At 34.8% G+C, this 15287-nt stretch overlaps 1 protein-coding gene across 1 annotated transcript in view; it reads right to left on the bottom strand.

Annotated features, from left to right (window-relative positions):
• Positions 1 to 14873, bottom strand: part of LOC106690987 (testis-specific serine/threonine-protein kinase 3) — a gene marked incomplete at its 5' end in the record, with an annotated part of 29425 nt that extends 14552 nt beyond the window's left edge. Inside the window, 2 exon segments of the mRNA XM_014436619.2 lie at positions 794 to 1084; positions 14739 to 14873. Coding sequence (XP_014292105.1) covers positions 794 to 1084; positions 14739 to 14873 — 426 coding nt within the window.
• Between the last annotated feature and the right edge of the window lie 414 nt (positions 14874 to 15287).

Here is a 15287-nt window from a genome sequence, read left to right as displayed (position 1 = left end):
TAATTTTTTCATTAGAATTGGACAAACAAAAATAATGTTGCTAGTTTATCGAAATATACAGAAAAGTTTATATTAAATATGAAAAATCTCTAACTTCAATAACACTAGTCTTCCAAAGAACTTTTTTTTGTGAGGGCTCGGTCCCGCCAACTTCCTTAATCTTAAGTGGAACTCAAAATCCTGTCTAATCAACTGCTGCCCAACTCCTTAATGAACGATAAATTGTTTTTTATAGGCGGACCTTAAGTGACAGCAGTTACCATTAAGCAGGATAGGTCAGATTGTGTCACTGTGCTGCCAAACCAGTAAATGCTATGCAGTTTACTCCCCATTTCTTCATCCAACCTTCGTAAAAAATGATTTGGTCGGGGACAGAATACTTTTTTTCATTATTTCCTAAGAAACTAATTATTTGAACTCTTCGTCAATCTATTTTATTGAATTTGAAAATAATCGGCATTGTAATAGAATACACTATATATTCATTAGATGAAAAATTCAAACTGGAACTATGGAATGTTCCTCGTATGGTTTAACGTAGATTTTCTTTCGGGATCTTCTCTAGAAATGTTATTGGAATCCTATCAATGGGTAGATTCTCTACATATGTGTATCATGTCAGTTTATCACTAACAGCAAATTTACTTTTTGTATATATATTTATACAGTTGTAAATGACAATAAATTAATTATAAAAACAATATTGTATGGTAGATGTTTAAATGTTGTCTAGAGGCTACCGTAAATTAGGGTAAAATGAGCTGAGTAATAATAAATTTATAACAAGACTTACCTCATGAAGACAAAACATTTGGATTTAATTTCAAGAATTGAATATATCTGGACACAGTGAGGATTGGACAGTTCGGACAGAATGGTGACTTCACGGGGTAGGAACTTGGTGATGAACTTAGGCTCTCCGTTCTTCTTGTCGATCACTTTGCAGGCCATCGTGATATCCGCCTTGTTTGCTCTGGTGTAGGTGGTAAGGTAGATTTTCGCCGAACAGCCTTGGCTCAGCTTCTTCTTTAGGGTGTAACCCCTATTTTTGAGGCGGAGAACCTCCGCTTCCGTTACCGAAGGGCTGAAAGGAAGAATAAACATCGATAATTAAAGCAGTAATCAAAGCGTAAAGAATCAAACTTAATTAAATATAAAAAGATCCTGTATTTGTTTTATAATCAAGGTGTTTGTAGTGAGGAGTTTACTCCATTTGAAGAAATTAAATGAAAATAAACCTTATTCTGAGACTAATTAGTGAGCATGAATAATACCATAATTGCTTAGAGAGAGGGAAATACTTTATTTATCTATGCTGCCTAAATACATCAGGTTACTATGTCACACAGCATACTTATCAATCCGTAATCGGACATATATAAATTACACATACATGGTATAATAAAAAAAAGAGATACAATAATAAGATATAAAAACAATTTTTTTCCCCCTACAGTTTCCTTTTACAATCAATTTCGGTATGTACAACAAATACAAATGTTTCAATTCATTCCTATTTTTCTTTCTCATTTCTGCTCCTCCAATTTCACCATTTCACAATTTTTTAATTCACCCGATCAACAAATTCGCTCTCCAGAATGTACCCTTCTAGATCCTCTTCAGTGACCCGCTAAACAAATTCAATATTAGACGGCAATGTGAGATCAGATTATCAATAATAGTCACAGCAGTAGACCAGTTTACCAAAACAAACAAATAAATACATTCTACGAGAACAAGACTAACACATAGATTCAAAAGAAAATATAATAAAAAGCCGGTTACAAGAAACACTTTAATGGATAAATAAGTTTTAAAAAAAAATAAATAATAGTAATAATAAAATAAAATAACAAACCAACACAAATCGACAGGTCCACAAATTAAAATAAATAAATAAAACAAAGAATAATCTCCGAGCTAATTCCCATGCAGGTGATGGTGTTTGATCCTCAGGGAGTCCAATATAATATTTTCCGCCAAGATGGCAATATCCGCAATGCTAACACCTAGGCCTTCTAAGAAGCTCCTTGTTCTATCTGGTATTGTTCCGGGAGATCCAAACCAGAGGCCACTCACGGTGAACTCTCTCTCTCCGATGGTCTCGCGGAATTTTTCCTTAAGGAAAGGGACGCATTTTTCATATATTTTCTTTTTTTGCCTTTCCACTCCACCTTCCTGTTCGAGGTCATTACTTTCAAATCTTACCGTCGGATCCAAGACAGGAGCCGTGTCTCCGACTTTTGTAAACGCGACAATATCGGCATATCTTACGGATCCGTCGGTGTCAATACAATAGACCTCCTAGAAGCAGGTGAAGTCTTTTCTTTCAAGGAACTTCTTCAATTCTTCTTTGGCCCTGTGGTGCCGGCGTGTTATAAGAAGGGAGTTGTTGAGGAATTTTCCCAGCACATGAGCTGGTGTTTCAAACTTTCTGCCGCATTTACGACAGAGGGACCCAACTTCTGCTAGCTGTCCACTGAGACTCCACGCAGGGGTGTGTAGTTGATATTAAGTTTCAGGGCGTTCGCCCATTCTGACCCCAAGAGTACCTGCTTGTCACATACATATCTATTTGCTTTCGGGGTCTCTTTGAAATGGTGAACACCGATACCCTGCCATCTGCAACTGGCCCATTCTTCGAAAGCCTTCTCACGTAACGACTGTCGTAGAGCTCTCACACTTTGGTTGCCCCTATCCACCCCAAGTCTATCAGCACATGCCGCGATTTCGTTTTCTTAACTGAATATTGACTGGAACATCCGGGCATAAGGGCATCCGGAACATTCGACAGTCGCTGGGCAATGGACCAATGCTGTAGTGGAGCTTCCCATTGACAGCGGATCAGACCCAGTCCTCGATATCTCCTGGATGCGTACAGCATCGCCGACGAGGCGTTAGCGGGGAGCCCAATGATGGCCTTGATACTCCTGCGGATATTGGTATCAATCCCCTCCAATATCGCAGGACGTATCTTTGTAAGGGGTGCAGTCTGGAGAGGGTAAACAAGGCCCGGGAACAAGTACTGGTGACAACGTTGATCTTTTGTTCCGGTTTGAGGAGGCATGAGCTCACCATCTTATCAAGGTTATTATTTAACTTTGTCACCACCTCTTCTCCAAATACTAGCTTCCTCGAGAATGTACATCCAAGATATTTGATGGCTTTTGCCGTTTGGATGACCTCTGTATTCTCAAGGGAGAGCTTTGTTGGCCGCAGCTCTCCTTTATCCAACACGATACCCAAACTTTTCTTTGCGTTAATTGCCAAACCAATCTCCGCGAGCAGCCTCTGGACACCATTTATTATTCTTTCTGCAGAACCCCCGTCGCGCGCCGTTAGTTACAGCCTGATCGCCCGCAAACCCTGTAACGCTCTCTTGGTCACTTTTCAGGTCATATCCAAACTTTTTGGCAAACTCCTAATCACAAATGATCGATTGCTAGGTTGAACAGCGAAGGCGACAAGGGCCCTCCCTGAGGCACCCCCCGCAAGGCAAATAAATTGCTTTATTTATTTATTTTAATTTGTGGACCTGTCGATTTGTGTGTTTTAACTTATTTATTCATTAAATTATTTTATTTTATTATTACTACTATTTATTTTTTAAAAACATCTTTATCCATTAAAGTGTTTCTTGTAACCGGGTTTTTATTCTATTTTCCTTTGAATCTATGTGTTAGTTTTGTTCTCGTAGAATGTATTTATTTGTTGGTTTTTTGGTAAACTGATCTACTGCTGTGACTATTATTAATGGTCTGATCTCACATTGCCGTCAAATAGTGAATTTGTTTAGCGGTTCACTGGAGAGGATCTAGAAGGGTGAATTCGGGAGAGTGAATTTGTTGATCGGGTGAATTAAAAATTGTGATATGGTGAAATTGAAGGAACAGAAAAGGGAAAGGAAAAAAGGAATGAATTGAAATATTTGTATTTGGTGTATAAATTGTAAAAGGAAACTAGGGAAAAAAATGTTTTCTTCCTATTTTATTATACCAAGTAATTATATGATAATTACTAGTCAAAACTTATGAGTCTGCCAAGTATAAGGTAGAGGAAATAAAAAATGGTAGGTGGATTTTCGAATTAGTGTGGAAATACAGACTTTTGCACAATGTCCAATTCTTAACCAAGACCTACAATTTAATTTTCCTTTATCCACTCTGCAGTCTTATATTCCATGATTGCTTCGTCCACATCTAATGCAGAGGTTGTCTTTGCCTTGGGCTCGATAGTCAAGATTTGTTTAGTTGTCAAGTTTTATTTGTACAATTTCTCGAACTATTTCTAGAACGATTTTTTTTAAGGAACTGATGATTTTATTTGCGTCACTCATTTGTTCGGTAACGTTATGATGTCTAGTTATGGGCATTGGATAAGTTCTATGCTTTTAATTTAAGCAGTTTCTAGAACAACGGTTTTTTTTTTCTGAAATTTAATCAAATGTTGTAGCATTAGACTTTATAAATTGCTCACGAAGCCAATTATCGCGCTAATCACGTATGAATAAGTTCTCAGAAAGAAAAGAAAAGGGAAAGAAAAACAGAAATGAAATAAGGAAAAGAAAAAAAGGAATTTATTTTTAACGTTTCAAAACGTTAAAAATAATTAATGTTTCATTAGAAGCACTATATCATTGAACCTACCAACAACGGTAGAAAACCTAAGAAAACATTATTTAAAGAAGAGTAAAATTGCTAAAATATGAGCCCTAATAGAGCTATTTACGTTCAATAGTATTCGAAATATAGCTTTTTGACGTAACGTACTAGTTGCGGGTGACTTCTTGTTGTTCTGGTTCAGGTGATTCACTAACGACCACGTCCGAATCAGGTTCTCAGGCTGGATTATTGCAACTTGGGTCTTTGACTCTGGAGCTGGACTCCTTGAAATGAGAAATGACTGGCATGAACCAAATATCACTTTATTTTTAGCTTTGGGGACCAGTGTAGATCTAAGTTCATCGATATGTCACTTAATAGATTTTCCTGAATCCAGTAAGACTTGTTAATAACGAGTGCACAATTTTTTTTTTATTTTTGCTAATTGTCATACTTGTATATTGTTTGTGTATAATCTAACTTTTCGAGGTTCTCTCTTCCTATTTATAAGACCTGAAGGAATTTGAAGAGATCGTTGAAGTCTGTGGCACGTATGGAAAATTTGCATCCAATCGGTTTATCATGTAGAGATCAAGATACGTTTCGCCTGGAGATTTCCCGCAAGCAAGAAGTGTTCTGTATCGGAAAATAATTTTCTGTAGCTTTTCTTTAAGGGACAAATCTTTGCAGTCGACTTTAGTCTGTTTTTTGAAGTTTGAACGCTACGTTCAGCTAGATCAATGTAGCAGGATGTCCCGATGCGTCGAATGATTCCTGATTCAGCCCACTTAGACTTAGCAATTCTCCTGTGGAGCGGAACTTTCAGAGGAATTGCGCGAGTCCGAGCACACATTTCAAACTATTTGAACAAACGCTCGATATCTCTGTTCATACGGCCAATAGACGAATCGGCGGACAATACTGGACAATGGCTCGTAATCCGTAACAAGTTCAAAATGTTTTCCATATATATAATAATAGAAATGAACTGGACCAAAAATACTAAGTGCCTCTCGATAAAGCTGACTATAGTTGCTCTCAGAAACTGCGTTGGCTCTCGGCCTTTTCTTAGCTCCTATTGTGTGGCTATGACAGTGGCAATCCCTGTTGGGCTAGCATCTGTGGCAATGCTGGGTCTAATGGGATAAGTACGCGATCACTACGAAGTTCAGCTTTGAGTTTCAAGAACGCTGCCTCACAGTTGGGCGTCCATAACCAACGCTTATCTTTTCTCAACAGACTCTGGAAAGGGTATGGAATCGAAAAAAAATTTGGCACAAATTCCTAGTAATACATCACTAACCCTAGGTGTTAACGCCATAATATATAATTACCTTGTAAATAATTGTAAATAGTATTCGAGTTTTATTAGTATTTAATTTTGTTATATTTAGTTTTATTTTTATTATTTTAATTGGATTTAGTTATTTAAAAAGAAAAATGTGTAATTATATTTGTTTGTAATAATGAGTAATAGAGACAGTTGCTAGGGGTGATAATTTTGCTAAGAAGCGTCACCTAGCAACGGACCGACCATCTTAGTTTTTTAGAGCAGTTCCGACGAATTAGTGGCCCTGATAGCGTCATTAGCAGCCCTGTCTGCGTTTGGTTGATATTTTTTTATTTGACTTTTTTTCTAGTATACTTGTCGTCATAACAGTTCGGAACCAGACCACTTCTGTGTTTCGATTTTAATATGAGTTCCAATTAATCAAGTAATTAGTGGCGAACTCCTGAACCAAAGGAACGTGTGTAACCAGCCCTGTCTGCGTTCATTTTGTCGGCCCGCCTAATACAATACGACTGTTGGATATTCGGACCATCAATGAGCCACTACACCAACTCTGGACCATTGCAGCGATTTATTTAGCAACAAGAGCTGCGACCTATCTCGGCAGCACTCTTCCTTGGACCTATCGGAGTGGAGAAAACGTTTCGTCGAGCAGTATTTATTTTATATATTTATTTCTTTTTTTTTTTGTGTGTGTGTAAATTAGTTTTATTGTAATTTTCAAAATTGATCGAACTAATTTATTTTTATCTGAAAAGCCTTTTTATTTTTACTTGCATGTTTTGTTTTTAAAATGTATAAATTGAACCAAATAAATGTTTAATCCGAGCTACTTTGTTTTTTGTTCATTTTAAAGCCTTCCAACAAAAAGACGTAGTCCATTTGAGGTGTCTTTACACTAGGAAACGTCTGACGTCATCAATGATTGACGTGCATGGCATATCTCGGATTGCTACAACCTTGATAGGAAATTTGCTCAGTTTATTGTATTCCACAATGTATCCTAAATTTCTATTTCCTCCTCTATTTTCTTCTCACAAGCATTTATTTTTGTTCAAGTGAAGGCCATATTGAGAAAGTACCTGGAGACTGTTGAATATTTCGAATGCAATCCTCCCTGGATGCACAATGTACAATGATGTCATCGATTTATGATTTGTATTTTGTAGCCCTTTTAGAATTTGAGACAATATTTAGTTGAATTCTGAGGGGGGCTGTTTTTATTCCAAAACTTAGGCGATGCATACGAAAAGTTCCCCTGTGTTTAAAAATTGTCTGTATCATACTGCAGTCATCACTGACGTGCATGTGCAAATATGCTTTATGCAGATCAAGTTTGCAAAAATATCTGGGATTTCAGAGACTGTTTAGAATATCACCGATGCGTCGAATGGGATGATTTACCTGAACCAAATGTTCATTTACACCACATTTGTAAACCACACAAATACAACACAATCTTGTTTTGATATTACGAACAAAGAAGAGCCCCGATCTGTAACAGGGACTGGTAAAATTATCCTTTCTGCCACCTGAACATCTAATCCTTTGTCAACAAGGCATACGGAATACTGCGTGAAACTGTGGTTGGAATTCTTTATACTATGGAATACTATGGTGAAAACTGGCTTGATTCCTTACCTGAGTTGAAGATTGACTTGGAATTTTGTAATGCAACCACCATTGTCTTCAAAGATTGGCGAATAACTAGAAATTATATCTTAAGCTGATTGCACTGCATCGTTTTTTAATTTGAAATTTGGTGTCTAGGTAAGTAGTTCGATACCTATACTGCGAATCCATTGACGTCCTTATAACGCGTCTTATCCGGCTGGTTCGATGAGTAATTCGCAATTTTTCCGTGACGACAATTTTTTCTTTAGGCTGGATGATGATTCCCAAATATGATCGGAAAGCAATATTTGATGTTTCCAAATTCAGCAGAATCGACATCAAACTTTTGGGGGTTTCCATTGAGTTGGACTCCAATTATGTCACTATTGGCCATTTCAAACAAGTCTCCGATGGGAATGTTCTTGTTGAGACCATAAGTGGGGTCATACGCGTTTTTAGATGCAGGCATTGTCTCGAAAGTGCTGGCAGTGCTCAAATCAGTTTTCCTTCTGGATTTTCGAATTATTGTGGAAATGCAGACTTTTGCACAATGTCCAATTTTTAACCAAGACCTACAATTTAATTTTTCTTTATCCACTCTGCAGTCTTATATTCCAAGATTGATTCGCCCACATCTAATGCAGAGGTTGTCTATGCCTTGGGCTCGATAGTCAAGATTTCTTGAGTTGTCAAGTTTTATTTGTACAATTTCTCGAACTATTTCTAGAACCAATTTTTTTAAGGAAATGACGATTTTATTTGCGTCACTCATTTTTTCGTTAAAGTTATGATGACTAGTTATGGGCACTGGATAAGTTCTCTGCTTTTAATTTAAGCAGCTTCTAGAGTAATGTTTTTTTTTCTGAAATTTAATCGAATGTTGTAGCATTAGACATTAAAATTTGTTTACGAAGCCAATTATCGCGCTAATAATGAATGAATGAGCTCTCAGAAAGAATTCAGAAACGGAAACGATCTATTTGCAGTTATCAGCTGTACATATTCCACTAGTAAGTTCACATTCTACTAAGTCTTGTTGCAGTTTTGAAATATATTCTAAAATTGTTGCACTACCTTTTTGAAAAATATTTAGAAAATAGTGCTGGGCTACTACTGCACTTTTTTTTTTTAAGCTTTTTTTAAATGTTTTTCTGAACCAAAAATTGCTGCCATTTTATTGTAATTCACGGAACCTTTACTAACTAATAGAAGCTGTGTAATCTGTGTTTTATATTGAACATCTTTCATTGTATAATAATTCTCAAATCGTTCAAGATTTCTGGAATTTTTTCCTTTATTAGGAAAGTTTTCAAAAAATGGAATGCTCAAAAATTAACTGAACTCGTATCTTTTTTTTAGAAGGCTGAAATTTTGAACCTATTTCATATTTGCTTTATTTTTTTTTAATTGCAGCCAGAAGTAATTTAAATTGCCCAATATTCATTGTAAACAAAAATTGTAATTAAAAAAAAACTTAAAGAAATCACTAGAAATTGAGATTTGAAAATTAAAAAAAAAATCATATCACTAGAAAATGAAATTTAAAAATAAAAAAAAAGTCACTGGAAACTGAGAATTGCAAAAAAAACAACAACAAATAACACTTTCTGTTCACGTCGTCAACAAAAATGATCTTCTTTAAAACCGAAAATTAATAATAATCATTAGAATTCATCATATGTTTTATTATATGTTTACACTAAAAAAAGATTTGGAAGGTTATAGGTACAGGTACTCAGCGTTGCCTTGGAATGCCAAAAGGTGGAGGAACAGACAACAAAAGATCTGTCAAAGCAAACATTTCTATGAGATTGAATATCAAAGTATCTTTATGCGTTCTGGTGTTTAAGGAGTTAATATAGAAATGCATAGAGGGATGTAATGCAAAGAGTTCAATGATATAGAAAGATTTATTATTTCTTATGGGTTGGAGTAGGAAAGAACCAAGGGAACGTTGTTGATAGAAGGAGTAATCCCCTGAAAGCTCAGAAAAACAGCCAAAGTAAAGCGTACATATAGGAACGCCCAAAATGAATGTTATAATATAAAAATACGTGGTAATTATCCCTTAAGTTCATCTGTAAATCTTTCATAAACCAAGCATGAATAATCAAAATAAGAGAGTAGACAAGTTATTGGTGGGGTTTTCATAACAAGGATTGTCGGAATCCATGGAACTGTTAGAGGGTGGTATAGGATTTTCATAACATTTTATATACATGATTTGTTATATGCTAGTTAAATCTAACGAATTATTAAATGTTGATAAAATTTTTAAAAAAAAATCTCCAAATTAGGTTAATAAGATTTTGTCCTTTTTTCAAATAAATGTAATAAGATTCATAAATCACTTTGAACCAATTATAACTCACTTTCATCTTTTGAGTGTAGTAGGAAGATCATAATAATTTGAAATGTCGATTTTTATACGTAAATATTTTTGTCCAATAGTTTTAATTTAATAACGATATTAAAATTTGAGTATTGAAAACTTATAGAACAAAAATGTAGAATGAAACAACACTATTCCTTAGAAATAATTGTTTACTTTTTTTTAAAGTTTTAATAATCAGTTTTTTCTATGTTGTTCTAATAAAGCATTAAAGATTGAAACGTATTTTTCATTATTAATTCTATTTTAATTATTCCCCTTCTTTTTTAATTTTTTTATCAGGCAAACTAATCAAATTTCATTAGGATATGATTGTTATTTTCCTTGGATATTAAATAAGGAGATCGTCAGTATATAATAGAAATAATTAAAGTAAATTTATTTTATTTGTGGCATCCACAATTTAATGTTTTCATCAGAGCAAAGTAATATAGAGAGAAAAACCATAATGAATGAAAAAAATGCATTATAAGGATAAAGTCAAATGAAAACAAAAATGTTTGACCTACTTTATCAAAAGTTATATTTATTTTTTTGAAATTTTTAATAAATTAAACTCAGTTAATTGTCTTAGGATTTTTTTTTATCTTTACATTTTTTTTTTATTTGCCCTGTAAATATAGTTTACAATCACCAAATGAGCTGTAATATTCAGGCATGGCATGGATTGGCATGAGGGAGACAGCACCCAGTGGTGCATCCTCCTGACGTTAAGTAAATTATTTGATAACACTAGGAGGTCCCTCATCCAAGTTCTTTTGCTACTGCCTACACCGAAATACGGTTGCCATGTTGCCATATGTCGTAAAAAATTATTGAAATGTGCATGTAGTGTGTTTTGAAACCGTCTGTAAGTCATATGAATATGGTTCGTTACAATTGGAATGGTCTCGTTTGAAACGTAGAGTGGCGAGTTCATTACCAGTCTTAAAAATTGCGATTGAAAAGTTTGTACTTTTTAAATCTGTGCCTTTTTGACAGGAACATAAGTTTGGCAGGCGTAAGGCCATATGGGTTTTAGTAAGTAATTGTATAAGTCAAGTTTCTGTCTGAGGAATAATTTAAAACATCTATGTAGTGTAAAATATAATTGTCTCAGTCGGAAATTCAGCATTTTACGTTTTTCCATACGTTTCGTCCTAACCACCCCATGTCAAACTTTTGTCATAGGTAAGTCCTAAATAAGTTACAGTGTTTGTTTGTGGTATATAGTGATTGTCAATGTAATCTGAAGGACATGTTTGGTATCTTATAGTAAATGTGATATGTGACTTGCGGTGGTTAATTTTAATTTCTCATCGTTTGCACCAGGTATGTGTGTTGTTTAGATTATGTTGTAGTATAGTGTGGTCTGTAAAGGGTCTGTGTTTCTCGAAATGATAGCAGTTTCGTCATCATACGTCGCAGTTCGTATTTTGTCGTTTGTCGGTAAGCCGTTTGTGAATATGAGGTACAGAAGTGGGGCCAGGATAGAACCTTGAGGAACACCTGCAACTACTGGTTTCATTTATGAGTTCGCTGAGCTTTGGCGGACAGAAAAGAAGCGGTCATGAAGAAATATTTGCTAAATAACTAAATATTAAGTGCTTAGGAGAATTTGCTTCAGTTTAAAAAGAAATCCCTGGTGCCATAACCCTTATCAAACGCCTGAGTAACATCCAAAAATGCTCCAGAAGCGTATTGTTTTAGTTCAAGTGCAGAGCAGAAGTCCGTGACACTGTGCAGTTGTATCGTATAATGTAATAAGCGAAATCCAAATTGGTGGTAGGGTAATATGTTTTGGTCAGTCGGTATGTTAAGAATACGTTCATAATTTTTCAAAAGGAATTGGAATGGAAGAAGACTAATATGTCTGTAGGAATGGGGTCTATGTTTGTCTTTGTTAGTTTTATGTATCATTAAAATCGTGGTGTATTTCCATTGTATAGAGAATTTAGTTGTTCGTAAGATAGCGTTGTATTGAGTTATCGTAGGTCGTAACTAGGAACATTCTTTTTATGATTTGTGTAATACTCCTGTAGAATTAAAACATTTAGGCGGAAGAGACATTGGAAGAGGAGGGTCTAAAACTTTCTGCACACTAGCTTTGTTTTCTATGTCAATTAGATCTGCATGGGGTTGAATGACCATTGAAAGATGGTCGACAAATATTTTAGATTTCTCCTGGTCCGAAAAATCCAGGAGCCATAATCTTTTCTCAACTGGATTCATACGGTATATACGGTGTTGTAAGAGTTGCTTTATATGTCTCCACAAATTTTGTCGTCAGTTGTCAGGTTTTCTAAATATCTGTTAAAGTTAGTTTGTTTGAATGATCGTATTTATCTTTTGTTTGTTCGTTAGTTTTGAAAGGGCGTTTAACAGCCTGGTCATCAACGCCCGTTGGTTGTATGCTTTGGTAAGACCTAGTTGTTTTAGTCATAGCTTTGGTATGGTGTACTGATCCGCACCAATTATAATTAAATTCGTGGCAATTATAATTTGTTTAATAATCGTTACGATATTGGAAAGGATGGTGAAAAGCAGATAACTGACTGTTCTAATTTTAAAAATAAGGCAAGCTAAATAGATAATTATAATAATTAAAGGCTGGTTATTAAGTTAGTCTGATGGATGAATTTAATGACTTTTACAATTACAGATTCGTCGTTTCTCAACGCCATTAGGACATTTGTTGGTATCCCTAACTGGTTCAGAGTTGATGTGTAGTGACTACATTCTTCAAAAATGTGTTTGACGGTCAGATTGCTATTACATTTAGAACATTTTGGAGGTGCCTCTCCTGTTATGAGGTGGATGTGTGTCAGTCGGGTATGTCCTATTCTGAGTCGGGTGATCACTACTTCTTCACGGCGTCTACTTCGGGTTGATGTAATCCAGAACTTCACATCTTTCTTTATAGGTTTCAACTTACAGGGTGTACTTTCATCCCACATTGCCTGCCATCTTTTATTAATAGATTCCTTTAAAGGGCGAGCAAGTTCCTTTGAAGTTAAGATTGCTGCGGGTCTACCTGGGAGGACTAGCAGCTTTGTCGGCCATCTCATTTCCGTATTTATCTTATGAAGTCATTGCTATATTTGTTAACAGTATGTTTAGCTGAGTAGTCGGAGGGTTTGTCATTCCTTTCGTGATCTTCTCTTGCCTCTAATTAGATCCCTGATATATCGAGGTTACGACGGCGAACATATTCCTTGCCGACCTTTTGACTCTTGTGGATACCAAGCAACTTTCTGAACAGCTCAACTACAATTCAACTGCTTCTTCTTAATCTTGTTCTGATTTTAATACTGTAGGGAAAGTCAACTGGGTCTTTAGACATTCACTAAATAGGTCCCAATCCTTGATACAGGGGGTCAACGATAGTCTTTTTTTCAGCAAGAAATGTCTCAGCTCTTAGCAACAGGATCTGAGCTTTCTTGGCTCTTAGATTGTCATGAACTCTCGAATATAATTTCTTATATATTTTTTACTAGTATTACTAAAAAGTTTTATTAAAATCAAAGTTCCAGATAGCTATAATAGCAAATAGCTATAAAGCAAATAGCTAAAATCGGATTTACTATTACATTTGAATAGTTTTCTTGTGTTCACCTCCAAAATCTTCATTCTAGGAAAAAAATAATTAATGCTCATTTTCAACGATAATGAAAAATATAATTTCGGAAGCATTAGTCTCAAATCCGATTTTTACAAATGTAGCTTATTGAAGAACAAAGAGTCAATTAACTCAAGATAATCTTTGTAACCTCGAAGAGTTATTTTGTTATCTCTTAACAAATATATTAATTCGTTATATGGTTCATCCATACTCACTCTCTCATATATGAGACCATTATCAAAATTAAACTCTTTGACATGCGATGGATCATTCCCATGAAGGGGCATTCTATTACCCATCTTCTATACTGACCTAGAGGCCTTGATTCTATTTCCACTGGTAGTCTACTTGCGTCATTTCTGGGGATTGATTTCATCTGCGGCCATGGCGCTATGTTAGATGAGTTTAGGGAAATTGTTTGTCGTTGTAAGTTAGACATATTTTACGAAACATAAACACTTTCTTCGATTCTGCATAGATTCACTTTCTATTTCCTAAGAAAAAAAGTTATTGGCCTAATTTATTAGAATCGTCTTTCGGAATTTTAAATTTTTTAATTCTATCATCAATTTTTACTGTCGTCAAAAATAAATCTATTTGGTACATATTACAAAATATAAAAAAAGGTAATAAATTTATTTTTTATTTAGCAACCTGAGCTTTGGTGCTCCACTAAACCTTCAAATGCCTCTCACATCCAATACCTACAATCCGAAATCCACAAAGCCCCTTACTTTGTGACAAAGAAAATCATACATAAAGACTTCAGTGTTCCACATGTAACCAGATCTAGCCCGAAACAGGTGTCAATCCTTTCAATATAAACTCATTAACAACTAGTTTCTAACCTTGCTACCTCTTTCATTTCTGACAATCCTCTGAGGGGCCTGACAAGATGGCCTAGATATTTTCTAATGCAGAAATATAGTGTTATAAATAGTGTTACCATTGGGTAGTTTCTTTACATGTCTGTGTCATATATTTATGACCTTACATTAAAATATCAAATTTACTACTACAAAATTACTATTTTAATTTAAATATAATTAAATTAAAAATTTAGAGCGTAATGGTAAACAATCATAACTCCTCACGATTTTTTTCCAGTCCCCACAACTAACGGAACGAAAATCCTATTGATAATTTGTTGTAACTAAATTTAACATAATAGTTTTTTTTTTGCACATTATTTTATTTATATAAAAATAAAATTATTAATAAAATGAATTAATGACTCACTCATCCAACTCTTCTTCCTTCTTGTGGTGTCGCTTTGTTGATCTAGTTGTTGCGTCGCTCGTCTTTTCTTCTTCCTTAACTTTGGTTGTCGCCATCTTGACGTGCAGGGCACCCTTAGGCCAAGGTGTTGTCGAACTAAAATTGAGTCCGAAAATTAAAAATTGAAAAAATCTTAAATTAGAAAAGCAGTTAAACCTTAATAGAGAATATTATTCAACACGTTTGTGAGTAATAAGTAGATACATGTATTATGTTTAGTTTGAATAATTTTAAAACTAGCAGTCAATGATCATAAGATATAATGAATCGTGCATGAGTTAAAAATAGTGAATAATTTCGTTACTATTCTAAATATATATATATATATAACTTATGAGTTGTCAGAACTATAACGGAAAAAAAAGCAAGGTTCAGGGCAGAGTAACAGTACGCAATTAGACTGAAAATAACACTACTATATTTCTGAAGTTATTGCTCCTTAAAATCCTGTTAGATGTTTATTTACAATGGTAGGGAGTATTAAGGCGGCCACAGTGCCTTATCCTATCA

Source organism: Halyomorpha halys, unplaced genomic scaffold (assembly GCF_000696795.3).
Source record: "Halyomorpha halys isolate HHAL.00 unplaced genomic scaffold, Hhal_1.1 Scaffold2010.1, whole genome shotgun sequence".
Classification (NCBI taxonomy): Eukaryota; Metazoa; Arthropoda; class Insecta; order Hemiptera; family Pentatomidae; genus Halyomorpha; species Halyomorpha halys.
Note: the sequence above shows the minus strand (reverse complement) of the source record. Positions and strands in the feature narration are given on the sequence as shown.